We start from the raw sequence: 16,806 nt of genomic DNA, 5'->3' as shown, positions 1-16,806 counted from the left end.
AGTGTAAAATCAATTATAACTCATGTATAATATACAATTAAAATTTACAGTAATTGCATCCTGTGGGGCTACTATTGTCACAGTCTCCCCAAAACAGTACTTAATTCACAGGAAAATTGAAAACAACAACTCATGTGAAGGGACAGAACTTGACTCACATTCAAAAAAAGGCAACAAAACCCCAAGATATCCTGTCAGCTGCAGTTGCATTTTTAAAGGGCTCTCAGTGTGCTCACTTGAAGGAGGAATCAATTCATGGCCGGCAGTCAAAGACCGATTGTTCTGGGCTTGCTTTGATCTTTCCAATTGTCACACCCACGCTGCAAGTTTCATAGGAACAGAGGGCTGAAGTATTTACCGAAGCAGTAAAATGATTACAATGGAACCGAACCAGGAGCTAAGTTATTCTCGAAGCCTACTGTACTTGGTGCAAAAACAAAAGAGCTGCGATGGCGGAGTGACCTTATATTTACTGCCTGACCAGATGGCGAGAGTTACTGACTTATGTAAGCCCCGAGCCGTCTTCACCATCTGACGGCTGCTGGGTGAAATCAAACAAACGTCTCTGCATAGTCTTTAGTGCACAAACCTAATCATCACAAGACCTTAGAAGAAAATGCTGCAGGGAAAGACAAGGAGTGAACAGGACTGAAATCCTCGGATCCTGAAAAAGGTTTTTTTTTCCCAGCAGAACGGAGACACGCGGGCATGGCACAGCGAGTAGGTTCGTGCACCTGCTGTCCAGGCTGCATCTCTTTTGCTAATGAATAAGTGAAGCCAGCCTCCAGGGCTGTCAATCTGGCACCTTTAGTAATTCATACAATCCCAAAGTTCTCTAAAAATAAATAACATGAAAAGAAACACAAGTTGTCTCACTAGCAGTGGTTTGACAGGTATCTTGGATAGTGTTAATTTTGCCACCTTTTTTCCCCTTAAAAATACCAGCTAAATCACCGATTTTGAAGTCTCTATAAACAAGAACACATAGGAATAACACAGTACATGAGATTAATGGTAGCTAAAAAACAACAACCAAAAAACTTATACTGGCGTGTTTCTATGTACGCAGAACATTTCTATTTAATATAAGGTATTGTTGTGCAACAACAATTCTCATCCCATTGCACTAATGCAAATCATCAAAAGAAATTTCATTTGACTAAGCTCACTTACACTAATGAAGAAAAGGTACAATTCGGGATCACAGGCCCCCAGAGGAGTTGTACGTAATACAATGGGCCTGATTCATTTACATCAGTTTTACCAATATAATTTTATTGGCAGCAGTGAAAAAGCTCCTCACTTGCAACATGGAAACAAAGACCAGAATTAGGCTGAATGCGTTTCTGAACAGCATACCACTGTAAACTCAAGCCAGATCCTGAATGAAGAAAGAAGAAACACTAAAAATCTCTCATCAGCACATGACATAAATGGTATTTAGACCTGTACACTATGTAATGTTAGTTATTTTTTCAAAGTTAAAATCTGGATTAAAACTGAATCTGCTGTGTAGTATAAACATACTTATTATCACAAAGAAAAAAAAAGTTGAAAATGGGTAAAAAAAGTATTTTCTCTCTCAAAAGCTCTCCATGAAGGAAATCTGCTGCGGCACAAACGGAGTTATTCCCAATTAACGCAGGTTGGAGACACATTTGAATCGCAGTATATCATGCTTGCATACACATGAAGAATAACTTCAGGGGAAAAGCAGTTAACAGGGCTTCCCAATGCCTAGAAAGTCACTGTTTCAGCTCTCACAAAACCATTTGCAAATTTTAATAGCTTAAAGATTCTTGCAGAGCTCAGACTAGTTACAAAGCTTTATCTGTTGCTGTTATGCAAAGCATGAGAAAGAGGCCAGGAAGAGACTGGTAAGCCAAGCAAAAGAAAAACACAGGTTGAGTGTCAGGGAAAAAAAACACTGGATGTTAAGATAAAATAATGGAAGTAATTCCTTGGGAAGATAATATTTCCTGGGACATTAAAACTGTCTCTTGGAAAAAAAAAAAAGACTACCAGGAAAACATTCTTTTTCGAAGCAAAAACTTGACATTAATGTTGCAAAAGAAGGACTAAGCAAGATTTATGAACTGTTGTGTTCAGGGCTTCTACGGAAAATTTAAAATACCTAGGACAGAATGCTCTGTTCTCACAGTTAGCCACACAAGTGCTTACAAGGACTATTTAGCACACACGTTGGTGTTACCTTGGCACAGCCCACAGAAGGAAAAAAAACAACTTGGAATAAGCCAAGAATGAACAAGGGAAAGAACCTCCTTAATCTATATGGATCTGCCATGCCCTGCTCACATGCAACAGGTACTCAGTTTGTGCAAAATAGCAGTGTAAAGCATTTCCTATCCCAAAAATATTTGCAGCAGATTGAACTGTTACAGAACAGCAACCTCAACATCCACAGATCACCTTGTTTAAAGCAACCTTTATTGACAATAGAGTGCCAAATACTCACATGATCTTATCATACTTTCTTGTACTCTGCTAATTAATGCAGTGTTTTGCTTGCTATGCTTTGTTTTTAAAAAACAATGCACTGCAAAGATGAGGGATGCGGATTTCCTCCTATTTCCAAAAATACATGCACGTGCAAAAACAAGTGCACTCCTGTGGACATGCAGCACACGCTGCAACAGCTGAAAGCAAAACAAGCTCCCACATGCAGGGACTAACAATGCCCAAAAGATTTTAGCATGGAAGTAGGTTGCATGCTCTTACCTTGTGGGGACGTATTCGGTAAACTAGATTCATTCTCTCCCATTTCTAAAAGCGATAAACTCCTCTTGTAAGGAGCCAAGCTGTTTTTACCAAGTTGCCTCGGTTGCTGTGCAAGTTTTGACCTCCTGACTTCCAACTACAGCGTGGTAACAGTATACCTGACTTTTTGTGAATAATTAGTATCCTGCTTCCTGAGTTACCTGGGCTTGCCTGACCTGTTTCTCTATAAACTGACATCATATCCTTTGATCTCCTTTGATTAACATGTGCTTCAGGCTACACTGCTTTGTCTTATTTTGGACTCTCCTGCTCATTTGTTCCCCGCCCTTTACTTTCACTTTTATGCAGAAAGTTACCTGAACAACATTTATCTTCCGCAGCAGGTGTTTTAGTCAAAATGCCAAAGCCTACAGAAAGTTTTCAGCCGAATTTAAAGATTCTTTGAATTTGCATTTTATAGGAGAATTGAGAGTAAATGATAACCATCAAGCCAGTCTCTCTAGGATGGGAACTTTGCAGCCACAGTTCTTCACCATGGAGAAAGAGGGCTGCAGCCGATACAGGTCCCACTGCCAAAATCTTTGCCAAGAACTCCAAACGTAAAAAACAAGAACACCCTCCCCCCATCTTTCACAAAGATTATCTACAGGGAAGGTCCTCAACTTCAACACTGTAATCTTGAGATTGTTTTGACTGTGTAACAGAAGAGGATTATAAACGAGAAAAGGTTATTTCGCTTTTCTTCCCATCCTGCTCCAGCACAAGAACACAAAACTTTTAAGATAATCTTATCCTGACTTCAAGTTGAGTTCCAAGGAAATATTTGCTCTTTTCTGCTGTAGAAGTCAAATAACACGTTTCTGGTACTTTTGTGATCAATTTGTTGTGATCAATTTGTTAAATAAGTACACCTGTCTCTGCCGACAAAGTTAGTTTTATTTTAACATTTACATTTTCAACTATCAACAAAAGAAATCAAAGAGAAGCCACAACACTATCTTAAAGGAACTTCGTAGCTTTCACAAGGTTAACCTCTGTCTGGATTACACTCAAAATGATCCAAATAAATTGCTTTAGACTTGCTTTTTAATTTTTGTTCTTTAAAACAGAAGAAATTAGGTCTGTGTTTATATCTAAACTGCACTACTGTTTTTTTTTTGTTGTTGTTGTTTTGGTTTTCCAGTTACCTTAAGTTTCAGAAAATAACAGGCAGCCTTTCAAGAAAATTTATCCAGACTAGGTAAAGTGTACTTTTAAAGTAAAGTTTCTGAAGCAAACTATACCATTTAAAACAAAGCCATTATTCATGAAAAAGAACATCCTCACAGACGGTAACACTCCTTAAGCTTATCATCACATAGACGGAAGTAACAAAATATTTATGTCCTCTAGTGATTCATTGTAACTCTGTAGCAACTCTGTGTGCACACAAGTAAGAAACTTCCTCATTTACATGCACAGCTTGCTGTCAGCCATAATTAAATAACTGATTTTACCTACAGAAGTTAAGTCAAATACCCCAGATATTAAGCAGCTGCACGTACCCCCTTCCTGGGGACCATGGAGGAGCCAGTACAGAAGCTCCTTCTTGACCAGATCTGGGGAAGCTGATGATCTAGGACCGAGTTCTGGATATACAATCTTGAATCGTTCGACATTTAAAAGACATAATTAAGAAAAATGAGTTTATTTATCAATGAAGATCTACAATGCAAAGCAAGATACATTTGGTGAGACAGACACATCTAAAGTATTTCTGCCCTCTCCAAACACAATCGGTGTATCTCTTCAAAGACAGCAATCCTTAAATATACTACGTTATAACAACTGCTTAATACAGGAGAAATTATACTGATTTGTTTTTATCTTCAATGCCGTATTCTGAGAAGTCCTTCCCCATATAAAGAGAGCTACTAATTTCAATAAAACAGAAGCTTAAGGAGGCAACAAAAAAATATCTTGGCTACTGAGTACCAACATGCTCCTCAAAGAACGAGATTCTGATTTCAGGCTTTTAGCACCTATAGAAATAATTTGTAGTTTAAGTTGCAGCATTTTATCACATCATCTTCAATTAACTCAAATTTATTTTTAAGAATTCAAGAGATGAGAGTGATAGTACTGAAAATACTTCTTCCTTTGCAAAGAACTATAGCAGCAGGAATAGTGCAAAAAGGACTGATTTTTCACACTCTTCCAACAGTGACTAATGGTGAGAAATGGCCAGGTTGGTTTTATGTTCTCCTAAAGCTGTTTGTTGCGCTCAGTTGCGTGAAATGATTAAAATGGAGTGCTTTCCAAAGGAATAACTTTTAATTCATTCACTCCTTAAGAAAGGCCCAAATGTGGAAACATAATGGGGTCTTTGTTCTGCTTGTAGAAGAAAACAGAATGTTATTCTGTATATTTACAATACAGAAACTGCAATGTTTCTTGATTCCAACAAGTTCATTTGACAAGACAATGAACAGAAATATAATTTGATGATGATAGTTATTCCAGGCTACGAGAGTGAAAAGCTAAATCTTATGCTGCACATAGAACTGTGCCAAATAGGTAACTGCATCATACCGCAAATGTCACTAATGAGTACATGCATAATTTCAGTGTTATTGGAAACAGAGTACTCTCCACCAACAGTAACAAGGCCAGGCAAGATGTCTGATTAGTGAGGAAAAAAAAAAGGAAATCTGCTCTATCATGGATGAGATTTTCATCCCACATTCCTCTGGCTTGGGTGAGGTTTGTTCGTTGTTGTTTCTTTGTTTTCCAGTTCCATTTTTGGTAAACATTTTTTTCACCAGTTATTAGGCAGCAGTGGTATATAACTTCATCACCACTCTGGAGTTTAATGGGAAACAAAGTCAATTTGTTCTCATTTATTTCTAAGCACTAATTACAGCTCATTAGAGCTTTTTGTTAGAAAATTACTTGCCATCAGAAAAAATATCACATTGTTGAAACAACTGTTTTTATTGTGAAATGATCCAGTTCTAATGATTCTTCCATTCAGAAAGTTTCTTCAGTCCAAAAGTCTTTGGTGTCAAAGGGTTCCCCCCCCACCAAAAGAAAAAAAGAAAAGAATCGAGAGGCTTCAAAACACCACTTGAACCTGCAACATACTTACATAGGCAGAACAAAACTAAGAATTAGGTCTTCCATATCCATCAGAAGTGTTTTATCCCTTGGGCGCTTTGTTGGAGGACTGTTTCATAGAGCAGGGATCTCATTTTTAAAAGCACCTTCAACAAAACAGATAACTCTCAGTTCAAGCTTTGCCTGATCCCTTTTCTCAGGGAGGAAATCACATGCCATAACAATGACTACTCAATATCCTGATTTGTAAAACTGAAACAAGAACACCTTGACAGCTTCCCAAAAGAGTAGTATTTTTCCCTCCACAGAAAGCAACTGCTTTGTCAAAATGTTGTTTCTAAAGTTTCTTTAAACAGTTTTTAATCCGTTCCTGCTCCTATTTTCATTTACGCAGCTTTAGCAACCGAATCTCAAAAAGAGGTTAGCAATCAAAATCACCAATGGCTTCCTAATTCATTTCTACTGTTTTTAGTCATCCTACTTAATGCAAAAATAGATGAGTGTCGAAAATAAATATCAGCTCAAGCTGATTTCAGCAACTGAGAGATGAGAGCACAAACGCCAAAGCTACACATACAGTACAAAGTCAGTTCATAGAAGGTAGAAAAAAAGTTAGCTTCTCCTTTTCTCTTGTAATTTCGTCTCTTTGGTGTTAAGCAAAATCAAATTATGCAAACGAGTATATAAATATGATGCATGGGAGATACTTTATAATTTGCATCTGCAACTGATAGTATTGCAGAGTATGAGAGATCTAGTAGGAAGGGTGACAACTTTTACTGCCCTTCCTTCCACTTAATTATTTATTAAGGCACTGGACTTAAACGAGCACTTTTTAAATACGCTATTTGTTTTACTTTAAAATCTCTGCACGATTAATTTCTACCACCCTTACTTTTGATGAATCTTGCAGTTATAATTGAAAGCAAAGGATAAAATGAATGATTAAAGTAAGCAGCTTAAAAAAAGAAGAGCATAGGAGTGAGGGAATGAAAAGTGTTTTTCTAATTTGTTGGCAAGCCATCTAATACTATAAATGCTAACTAATACTGAATTCTATCTTGCACAACTAAGAAGTAAATCTTACTACTCTGAGATCACATTAGGAAGTGCAAAGCCTAAAAACTGATAAAGGGAATCAAAAGCTGATTTTTTTTTTTTTTTTTTTTTTAAGTCAGCATGTTATCCTTTCGCTACATTTCAGAAAAAGCTTCTCTTCAAAGCACTAAAATGGGTGACCCTGAGTTTAGATTTTGGGAAGATAAACACCTACCACTAGATGCATCCAGCATAGCTGGGAAGAACTGATGTTTAAGTAGGTCAGCTTGCACTCCAGCCACATTGGTAAACTTTTATGAAAAAATATACTGCATAAAATAGTGATTGAATATGGAGATGGGTTTTCAAGCCAACGAAGACTTGGACTCAGAAGTATCTTCTGTCCCAGCAAATATAGAACAACCAGAAGGAATCCTAGCGATTGAATATTCAAATATAATGATTTTTTCCAACAGAAGAGCAGTAAAATGTGTGCACATACACGTGTTTCGGAGAAACAACACTAAGCTAACACATTACCTCACTTTCTTAGACTGTCACGTAACTGCAAGGCAGCCATTTGAGAACTGTAGGGAGCTGCAGCGCATACACCCCTTCAGGTGCTGCAAGCAGGCACAGCTCCCTCCAGAATCGAGCAAAGCGAGAAGATTCAGCTTTCGCTTATCATCAGCTAGGCAAAACAGCAAGTGTCTGCATGGATTGTCCAACAGACACTTTTGATACATGCACGCCAATTGATAAATAAGGGGGCATGCTGACAGAAGGTTGCCACTAAAATGATATTCCTAAACCCACGCCTTCCTATTATAGCCAGCAGACTTGCTGCTTACTTGCGCCAGCTGCAGGTTTCTGAAGCTGTGATAAGCCGATTCAACTCACTAACCCCACAATTTCACCAGCAGAAGGCTACCCACTCTTTCTCTGTCACTTCTGTTTTCTGCTGCTTTAAAGATGTTAATCAGGCCACAAAGGAGCGCAGAACATGGGAACTTGACAGCTTTTTTTTGGTGCTGACAAACTGTTAGGTGAGCTCAGCCTCTTTAATCCCGCAGCACCGTGAGGTATACGCGTAGCCCAAGCTCAGCACACGCTTACTCTGAACGTAATTTACCATCCCCTCTTCTCCACTGAGGCACTTTCACGTTACATCTGCTTACAGCCCTCTGCAGATAAAGCACATCTCATTAGTCTGTACCAAAGCACATCTCATTAGTTTTTAACAACTACACTGTAAAATCATATGGGTACGTGACATGGCATTTGGACTGTACAAACTAAGGCTCAAGTGCTTGCCTGGCGCACCTTCTTTGACAGCAGGAAAAATGCATCACAACTGAACTGGGCTTCAGACAAAATAAGTTCTTTATTTTTTCCCAAACTACTCCAATTACTTATAACTCCCCATATAAAGCATTTCTAGTGTGGAATAAAATTCCTCATTGCTATTTGCATCTTTCAATCATCTATGCAGTACTCCTAAAAAACAAAAGGAGCTATATTTTTTTGAGAGACTGTATAGACAGCAAAAATCTTACTCTTTCTCCCCAGATGGAGGGGGAAAAAAAAAAAAGATTTGTAGATTAGCATTGTTCTCCCTTTCTCCCCAAATCTGCAATAAAGTTTTATTTTCCCCCAATTCCACTTGTGGTGATGTACTTTTGAAAAACACATCTGTCGGCTTTGTATTTACTAGTGTGCAGTTATTGCATTACTTAATATATTTTCACATGGATTTGTTTTTTTGTTTTTTAATACAGAACCACCAGAAGAAATAACATCTAAAATATATTAACCACGCTCATTTTCCCTGCTTACACACCGTGCACTTGTTTCATGCACTTTAATCAATAAATTGTCTCAGTATCAGACAGGGTATTACGTAAGGCAAATAAAATAGCACAGAAGCCAAAAACAAAGATGAGAAGTTAACTATGTATACGTAACTAGGAAAAGGAATCAGAATCTTGGTTTCAAACAATGCTTATTGAACACACACAATTAACTCGTCTGCTCTGGGTTGATCTTCCCATGACTTCCTATATTTGAGTCCCCTAAGAAAAACAAAAACACAACAGAAATTACTATGGTATGAGGCAGCAGAAATCTAAAGAAAACCCATGAAAAAGAAACACTGAAAGTGTCTAAACTAGTTGATTTAAAGTATCATTTGAAAACCCAATTTACATAATTTAAGTCTTCTCAACCAATGTTCTAATCCATTAGTACTAATGCTAAAGTTTCCTAAAAAGTCAGCAGGCGTTCCAATAGAATTCTGAAAACCTTGAATACGTTACTTTTGCATTTTCTTACCAAAGCTTGCAAACAAACAGTTATTTATAGTTTAAATTTACATAATCTGGTTGTAAATAAAAGAACAGATCCCATAACATTATGGAAGTTGGACAGATTTTTAATCCCCACCCCCCACCATCTGAACAGCAAGCAGTCACTGTATTGTAGAGACAGAAAAACTACCATAAGATTTTGTTTGCTTTAAATGTATTGTTCCTTACTCATCTTCTTGGTTCAATTATAATATTTTAACGTATTTTGCTGCCTTAGAACCTATTATGGGGGGAATAAATACCCAAGAATTTGGACACGCAGATGTGAACACAGACTCATGAGTCTTACACTTGGAATCCTTTCCTTCATTTATATAGTAGATTAAGCTATGATTTCAAATACTTGGAACCAAAGTTTGTAACACAGTGCACCACACCGTTCCTTGAATCATGCCAGTTATGATTAAATTAACACACCTGTACCAGCAGATACTTAAACGTGCAGGTGACAGGAAGGAACAATCTTAGCAACAGATCAAAGCCGTCTTCAAGAATAAAAGTTACCACAAAATGCCATCTAGAGAATAAGTTACCACAAAATGCCATCTAGAGCAGTTTACCCAAAGCTTTCCCATGAATCATCACAAGCTGCAAAACATTTCTTAATACCCTGTAGCAAGCTTAGGACTCCTAATGTAAGTATAGACCATTAAAAAGACAAATAGTAAGTCAGAAGCTGCAGTTTACAACATAAAGAATGAAGGACAAAGACAATTTTGTTAATGACAATTGCCTCAAGGCTTTGGCTATACAAATCAAAGCATTTCAAACGTTTTCACCTGATTTTCTAAGTGTCTCCACTTACAAGGCAGTAACTCTACACAGTTGGCTGCTGCTATCTTGCGCCTGCTTTTGCAAGGGGTCAGAGAGAAAGAGGGAATAGGCTGTGCAGAAAAAACACAATTAGATGAAAACATTGATTTTTGTCTAGATTATTCAAAGTTTGATAATTACAAACTATCTAGCAAACATAACGGACTTCTTCACAGCTTCCATCGAAACACGTCCATAGACACGCACACTATATTTTGACAGCTGGTCAGGTTTCAGCATGCCAAATGCTGTAAGAAGTTTCAGCTTTAACAGTAATTAACAAGAACACTGAACCCAATAATAAAACCCAATAATTAAAAAAAAAGAAACAAAGCATTATGCAAGTGATGATGGTTTGTACTGACAGGAAAGATTTTTTCAGGCCTCCTTTCTTTTCGCCCTGACACTGGCTCACACTCTCATTGATATATGAAGGGGAAGGGGAGGGGGAGGGAGAAAAAAAAGTTAAACAAGATGACTTCCTTTCTGATCAAAAGTAACATTTTGAGTTTTAACAGCTAATATATTTTAGCCAATTCAGACAATTCAGATAATTGTTTCATAGTGAAAGATACAGCTTGATTATGAGCTACAGCTCTTTTAGTAAAAGGGCTCTGTTAAAAGTTGACATTAATAGAAATCTTCTGAAATGCCTATTATTAGACAGTGATGATTTCATGCTGACACTACGGAAATGCCCTTTGAATTTGTAAAATAAATAAATAAATAATAACAGATGACAGCCTTTTAACTCCAGAAGAATGGCATTCAACACGAGGAAATGCTATTCTAAAGCTTGTCAAGATAAATAAAAAGCAATTGATCTCAGAAGCAGAAATGTCTTATCTTTATTGTATTCCGTGGAAGCAAAGCAATATTTCAAGCAGTAGAGGTACCGATCTGTTGCCCTTACCATCAACATAAATATGCACTACCTCCAAAGCAGCAGTGTCCCTGCCTGCCTAGCCCCCAGCTACAGGCTAACTTCCACTTGCGGGCACCCGCAGCTAAGTTATGCAGCTACAGACTGAGCTGGACAGCATAAATGAAGAGGAAAACTCTTCCCCTCCCCAGCCCCAGGTTAGTTTCAGCTCCTCACACCACAGCTCAAATATCCACAGTAGCATAGGAAGTTGCGTGACCATGGCTGAGGACAGAGGGGAACACATGGCTCTTTCCAGTGTCACTTTTATCACCTTAATGTTACCACAGAACAATCCTGCATGCACTCTTGGTATTTCACGATCTTGTTACCTTGCTAGTTTTCATGAGATTCAAGTTAAATAGAATAATTTTAACATATAAGCAGGGCAAGTGTTTTTCAAAAGCATAATCTGTCAGGCATCTTTCCTAGAATCACGAGCACTTTTCCATCACCAGAATCTTCAGGATCAGAGGCTTTTGCTTTAAGTATAGCTACTGAGCACAGAAGGAATTATTCCAAGGAAGTCCTACTGCCTCCAGACAGGATAGCCACATTAGTATCTCCAGCTGGCATGTCCCAGTATCAAAACCCCATAATTTCCATTGCATCGCATAGCATCGGTTAAATTTGGAGAAAAATTCACTTGAAATTAAGACTTTCCTGAGTACAGTAATCTCACCAATTCCTTCATCCACAGACACAGCAAGGCAAGTAGATCCATAAAGTTTCACAGACTGAACATTTTGAATGATTTCAATGAAGGAATGAGCCATAATAAACAGTAAAATGAAGAATGGCAATGACAAACGAGTATTTAGTAGAGATTAATACTTAGTTACACTCACAAGTAATTGTTTAGAAAGTTACTAAAATAATTACATTTTGTGCAATTATTTCACAAACAAAACAAGCTTGCCATATTGTACCATGGAACCCAGTAAGTTGAACAGTTCTGGAGGAGAAAGACTAAAATCATGCAGTGTTAGAGAATACATTTCCCAGACACATGAGAAATCAAAGTATGTACATATATAATGATAGCTGCAGACTGCTGAAAATTAGTCTCTGGTTTGGCTCTTAATTTCCTGCAGATATTCAATTACCCCTTCATCGTTTTCACTCCCTTGCTCTCCATACCAGAGTATGGTACCATGAAAACAAAATTTAGAAGAACAAAAATGTGAATTCCCATTCTACTAATTTTGTTTGCAACTGAGCTCACGAAATACAGAAGCTACAGTTGCAACCTGATTTTCAATTATTTATACTTTGCTGCCTTTCTAATTTCACATTTTCCATTCCATTATAGTGATTTCTCTTTCATATGCATATTCAATTTTTAGACAAGAACAGACACTTGCCAACGCGGTATGCATTCAGGCCACTGACTGCCATTCTATTTGATTAGTGAAGCCTGGTCCAAATTATTGGCTCACACTTGCACTTTATTTTGACTAAACACTAAGTTTTGCAACTTAACGCCTTAGGTTACTTTCTTCTGACTCTGTAATATCCTCAGGTATCTTTCAAATTGAACAATTACAGTGGGATAAAAGGTTGGAATACGTATTCGATACATGATATTAATTTACCTTAAAGCCAAGACAGGATCAGTTTTGTAGAGACTCTCTCATGTAGGCATATTTTCAATCTGGCCTCAAAGACCAGACATTAATTCTCTGCAAAAGAACAGATCACATTTCATAATACTATCCATTGAAAGAGAAATCCAACTATTTACAACGATTTAACTTCCTAATACAGATAGAAGATGCATTTTCCTGACCATGCAGCAGCGAAGTAGAATTTACTTGTAAAACATGCTGGTACTTATGAAGCATTTCCCACCAGCAATCTATTATCCATGCAAATCCCCAAATCCCCCTCCTCCTTTCAATGAAATGCAAAAGGTGTCAATGTGTTCCTTCTCCAAGCAAAATAAGGCAGCGCAGTACGTATTTAGGCAGTCTCCATGTATATCGAAGTAATTCAGTACTAATCAGAGCTTATTATGAGGATTCTACCGATAACTCCATTAATAACGCTCCGTTGCTGCACTACAGAAATTATAAAACAAAGGAAGGATCAATAGTAACCAAGTTGTGCTGATGTAATTTCCTGCAAACACAATCATATTGTGGCAATGAAGAAGTAATCAAGGTGGAGGAAAACCTAAAAGAAAAAAGTCATACTGATGCTGCAGCTTCATTTCCAAGGCTGCCCACTGACATTCCCAATGCAGAACCTAAGAAGCCCCTCCAATACACCATTTTCCAAGACTGCAGCCAGCACTACTCCAGATAAGTACGCTGAACTAACAGAAGCACAGGTTCCATCTACCAAACACTATGCTTTCACATAAATTTTACTGATTCAGTGTAATGCTGTAGCAGCCATATTGAAGCAAACTTCTTTGCACAGACAGGAAGATGGGAAAGAGGTGGGTGGAAAGTGAATGGGGTTTTCCATGTTTTCCTAGGTATTAATTCAAAAGTCTGACCAAAGTTGTCTTTTAGCTAATGGGGAGAATAAAAGCTAGAAAATAAGATGTAAAACGACATGACCAAATTTATCATCTGGAGATAAATTAAAACACACACACAACTTACAGTACTAAAGCTATTCAGACTTCAGTTGCCATTATATCTGCCTTCAGGTTAACCCTGAAATTAGAGTTCATCAAAATGGAAGAGCAACAGGGATATAGGTCCTTTATCATTATAGATTTGAACCCCGTCAAAGATAGGTAAAATAATTTGGGTTGGGAAGGTCCTGGAAAGTTGCCTGGCTGCCCCCCATTTAAAGCAGGAATGATATCAACACTAGATCAGGATGCTCAGAGCCTCAAAGAGTCAAGTAAAATTAAAAAGGAAATATCGCAGTCCTGAAGTAGCTTCATGCTCTGCCCTTCAAAGACCTGGTCCCCAATGAACCGTAGTAAAACCGAAAAAAAATTAGAATGAAGTAAGATTTACTAACTTCTAAAGAGGAATGTTTCCTCAAGAGTCATAAATACGGTATTGTGCTACTATTCTTCAAAACAATGCCTTTAAACTATAAATGCCCATGTAAGCATGTATTAGCAGTCTTACTGGGCAAGATAAAAGGAAAAAAAGATCTGTCTTTTTCCCTGGACCAGCTACAGACTTATTTGCTCACAGATCACAGATAAAAGCTTCACATTAAAACATTTTATCTGTCTTACAGTTTTACTGCTCCAAAGATGAACTCTGAGATTAAATCCAACTTTCTATTAAGCTCTGGAGATAGTCACATCCCATCCGACTCATACGACTTTAGGATCTGGACGTCAGTAGTAGATACGGAATATATGAGGGAAGCATTTCAGAAAGGCATTAACACTAATACGGCTTACATACGTGCATCAAGGGAAAGATAGCCACTAAGTTATGACACTATTCAGCCATGATCCACAGGTACAGGAAGAAGCTGACTTTACAGTTCTTGACAATTGGAAAAGGTTCTCCTAAATTTGCCCACTTAGAGAAGTCTCACTTTTAAGCATCTACGAGGAGGGAAAGGAAAAAAAAAAAAAAAAAAAACTAAAACTAAGCAAAGACTTTTTTTTAAATCAATGTTTTTACAAGTTTGAAGAACAAGCATTGTGGCAAATTTAGTTGATCCAGAATGTTGTGTTTTTTTGGTGTTGTGTTTGTTTTTTTTTTTTTTTAATTGAAAACCAGAGGAAATAAGAATTTCAAAACATTAACAAGTTGTAATTTTACCTGGTTTTCCATATTTAACCATTTACAACATTACTTTAAACATGCAGAACTTTTTAAGATTTTTCTGTCATTATGACTAATTACTGCAGGATGTCACCCTCTCTCCACCTTCTAGATATACAGTTGTTTTTTTTTTTTTTAAAAAAAGGATATGTTTTGTCCATTTACACAGTAATTATGAGATTTAGAATCAGGGAACTGAAAAAGTCTCATTTCAGTTTTCCCCTTTGCTACACAGGGACACATTTCATTACTGAACCACCTTCCTGTGTAGGAATGATTATGTTCAGAATCATTTCAGCTTATTTTTTGTCCATGCCACCTGTATCTAACTTTCAAGCAATTAGCAAAACGTACAGATGGGGACTCCAAAGTAATTTAAGCAGGCAAGTACTAGCCGAAGGAACATACTCCTGTTCACAATCCTGCAGAAATTATGCTATTCTCAGCAGACAAAGTTTACATTCAAGGAGATCAGTAGTTTTGCTGGAAGAGAATGTGGCAAATTAAAACAGAAATCCCCTTTGACTTAGAAGCATAGTTGCTGTTTCACATGAGGCTCAGCAATCAGCAGGTAGAGAGGGTGGGAAGAGGGGGGAGGAATACAACAGCTAACGGATTAGATGTTGTCACTTATGAATCCATCATCACACTTCCTCAGATTATGAAAATGAATTTTTCCAAGTAGTACATTTTATGCTTGACAGATTACAGATCAGTTTACATATTCGAAACTGGAGTGCGCCAATTTTACAAGAGTTCAGGTCTTCTGAGACCATCATTTATGATATGGCTTGACACAAGTCAAGGGAAACATTCAAGCAGACAATGCCGCCGACACTTCCAGGCAATGAAATGGGTGAAGTTACAAACTCCGTAATGATCACTTCAGCAAGCCTGAATTTAACACTTTTTCCCTTGACTATACAGCTGGCTCCGAAAGGTCATTAGACTATTATATTCACTGTTATGTAGAACAGCAGTATACACATGCAAAGTTTCTATAGCAACACTTTCTTAATTCACTCTAAGCAAAACACCAATTAGCTTTTTATTATAGCCAATTAAAAAAATCTGCACACTAATTGACAACCTCTCTACTCAGAATTTAAGCTTATGCAAAAGAAATTGCAGTGAAATTTTCTTTGGTAATAGCTTACTTCCTATTCTTCCTCCTTAACAGAACAGTAAATTATTCTTGATAAGGGCTACATACTTATTCTCAATCTAAAGCGTTTAGACCCACAAACATAACCTACCCTGGTATGCCTTAAAGATTAGTAGAGCCTAAAGATTACAGGCTTCTGAAAGGCAACAGAAATGTAATCAACTGACTTATTTCTGCATCACAGGAAATTGGGCATAGGCCTATGCACCTGGAGAGCATGCAAAAGGCAGCCAGCAAAATGTTTCTCTTTGGGAGTATTTAAGTGTGCTGAACCAAGGCAGAGAGATGGCAAAAAAGCAGCCCTCAAAGTCAAATTCAGTAGGGCAGCAGAGACATTTTCATTTGCTTCTCAACAGTTATTGGTAGGTTTTTTTCCTGTTGTCTTCTACACAGCTGGTGCTGACAGCTTCTTTGTATGCCACTTCACATAGTATATATCAAGATATGTTACTCCAAAAAGAGTCGGTGAACACAATACAACGAGAAACACAGAGATGCAGAGGATCAGAAGTAATCAGCAACAAAAAGCAAAGGGTCCTTTTTCAGTAAGACGTTCTGCTGGAAACAGAATGAAAAAAAACACCTTTCCCCTTACGTTTCTTCCAGGCGAGATGTTGGAATCCACCTTAGAAACAAATAAATACATCCAGTACAAAGCAGCACATGGCTCCTCTGACAAACAGGGCATGGCCCAATTGAGACTTAACGGTACTTAATGAGGTAGCAGTAGGTCTCTAGATTACCCTTAGGAACTAGCAGAAACTACTTCTATTCTCATCATCTTATTTACTTCCACTGTCTTATACTGCAGCATTAGTATAGAACAGTAAGGCATCTGACAAGTTATTTGGGGGCACGACAGCAGTAACCAAGTGGTTCTCTTAAAAGGCTGACAAAAAGAAAGAGCTGTTAGGG

At 37.6% G+C, this 16,806-nt stretch overlaps 1 protein-coding gene across 16 annotated transcripts in view; it reads right to left on the bottom strand.

The window, feature by feature from the left end:
* The window catches only part of NAALADL2 (N-acetylated alpha-linked acidic dipeptidase like 2), a 438,404-nt gene that overhangs the window by 327,038 nt on the left and 94,560 nt on the right, over positions 1–16,806 (bottom strand). For 6 of the 16 annotated variants that reach the window (XM_080604232.1, XM_080604230.1, XM_080604231.1 and 3 more), the window contains exon 3: positions 12,570–12,656. The exons of 7 other annotated variants lie outside the window; for them this stretch is intronic. Coding sequence is in view for 2 of the 9 variants with exons in the window: in XM_080604240.1 (XP_080460366.1) it covers positions 2,740–2,782 (43 nt within the window). In the remaining 7 variants the exon portion in view is untranslated. Of the gene's footprint in view, positions 1–2,739; positions 5,819–5,866; positions 5,982–12,569; positions 12,657–16,806 lie in introns of those variants that run through there. 3 more of the 16 variants (XM_080604240.1, XM_080604236.1, XM_080604241.1) reach the window with 3 other exon arrangements.

The sequence above is a fragment of the Anser brachyrhynchus genome (genome assembly GCF_964034855.1).
Source record: "Anser brachyrhynchus genome assembly, chromosome: 9".
Taxonomy (NCBI): domain Eukaryota; kingdom Metazoa; phylum Chordata; class Aves; order Anseriformes; family Anatidae; genus Anser; species Anser brachyrhynchus.
Note: the sequence above shows the minus strand (reverse complement) of the source record. Positions and strands in the feature narration are given on the sequence as shown.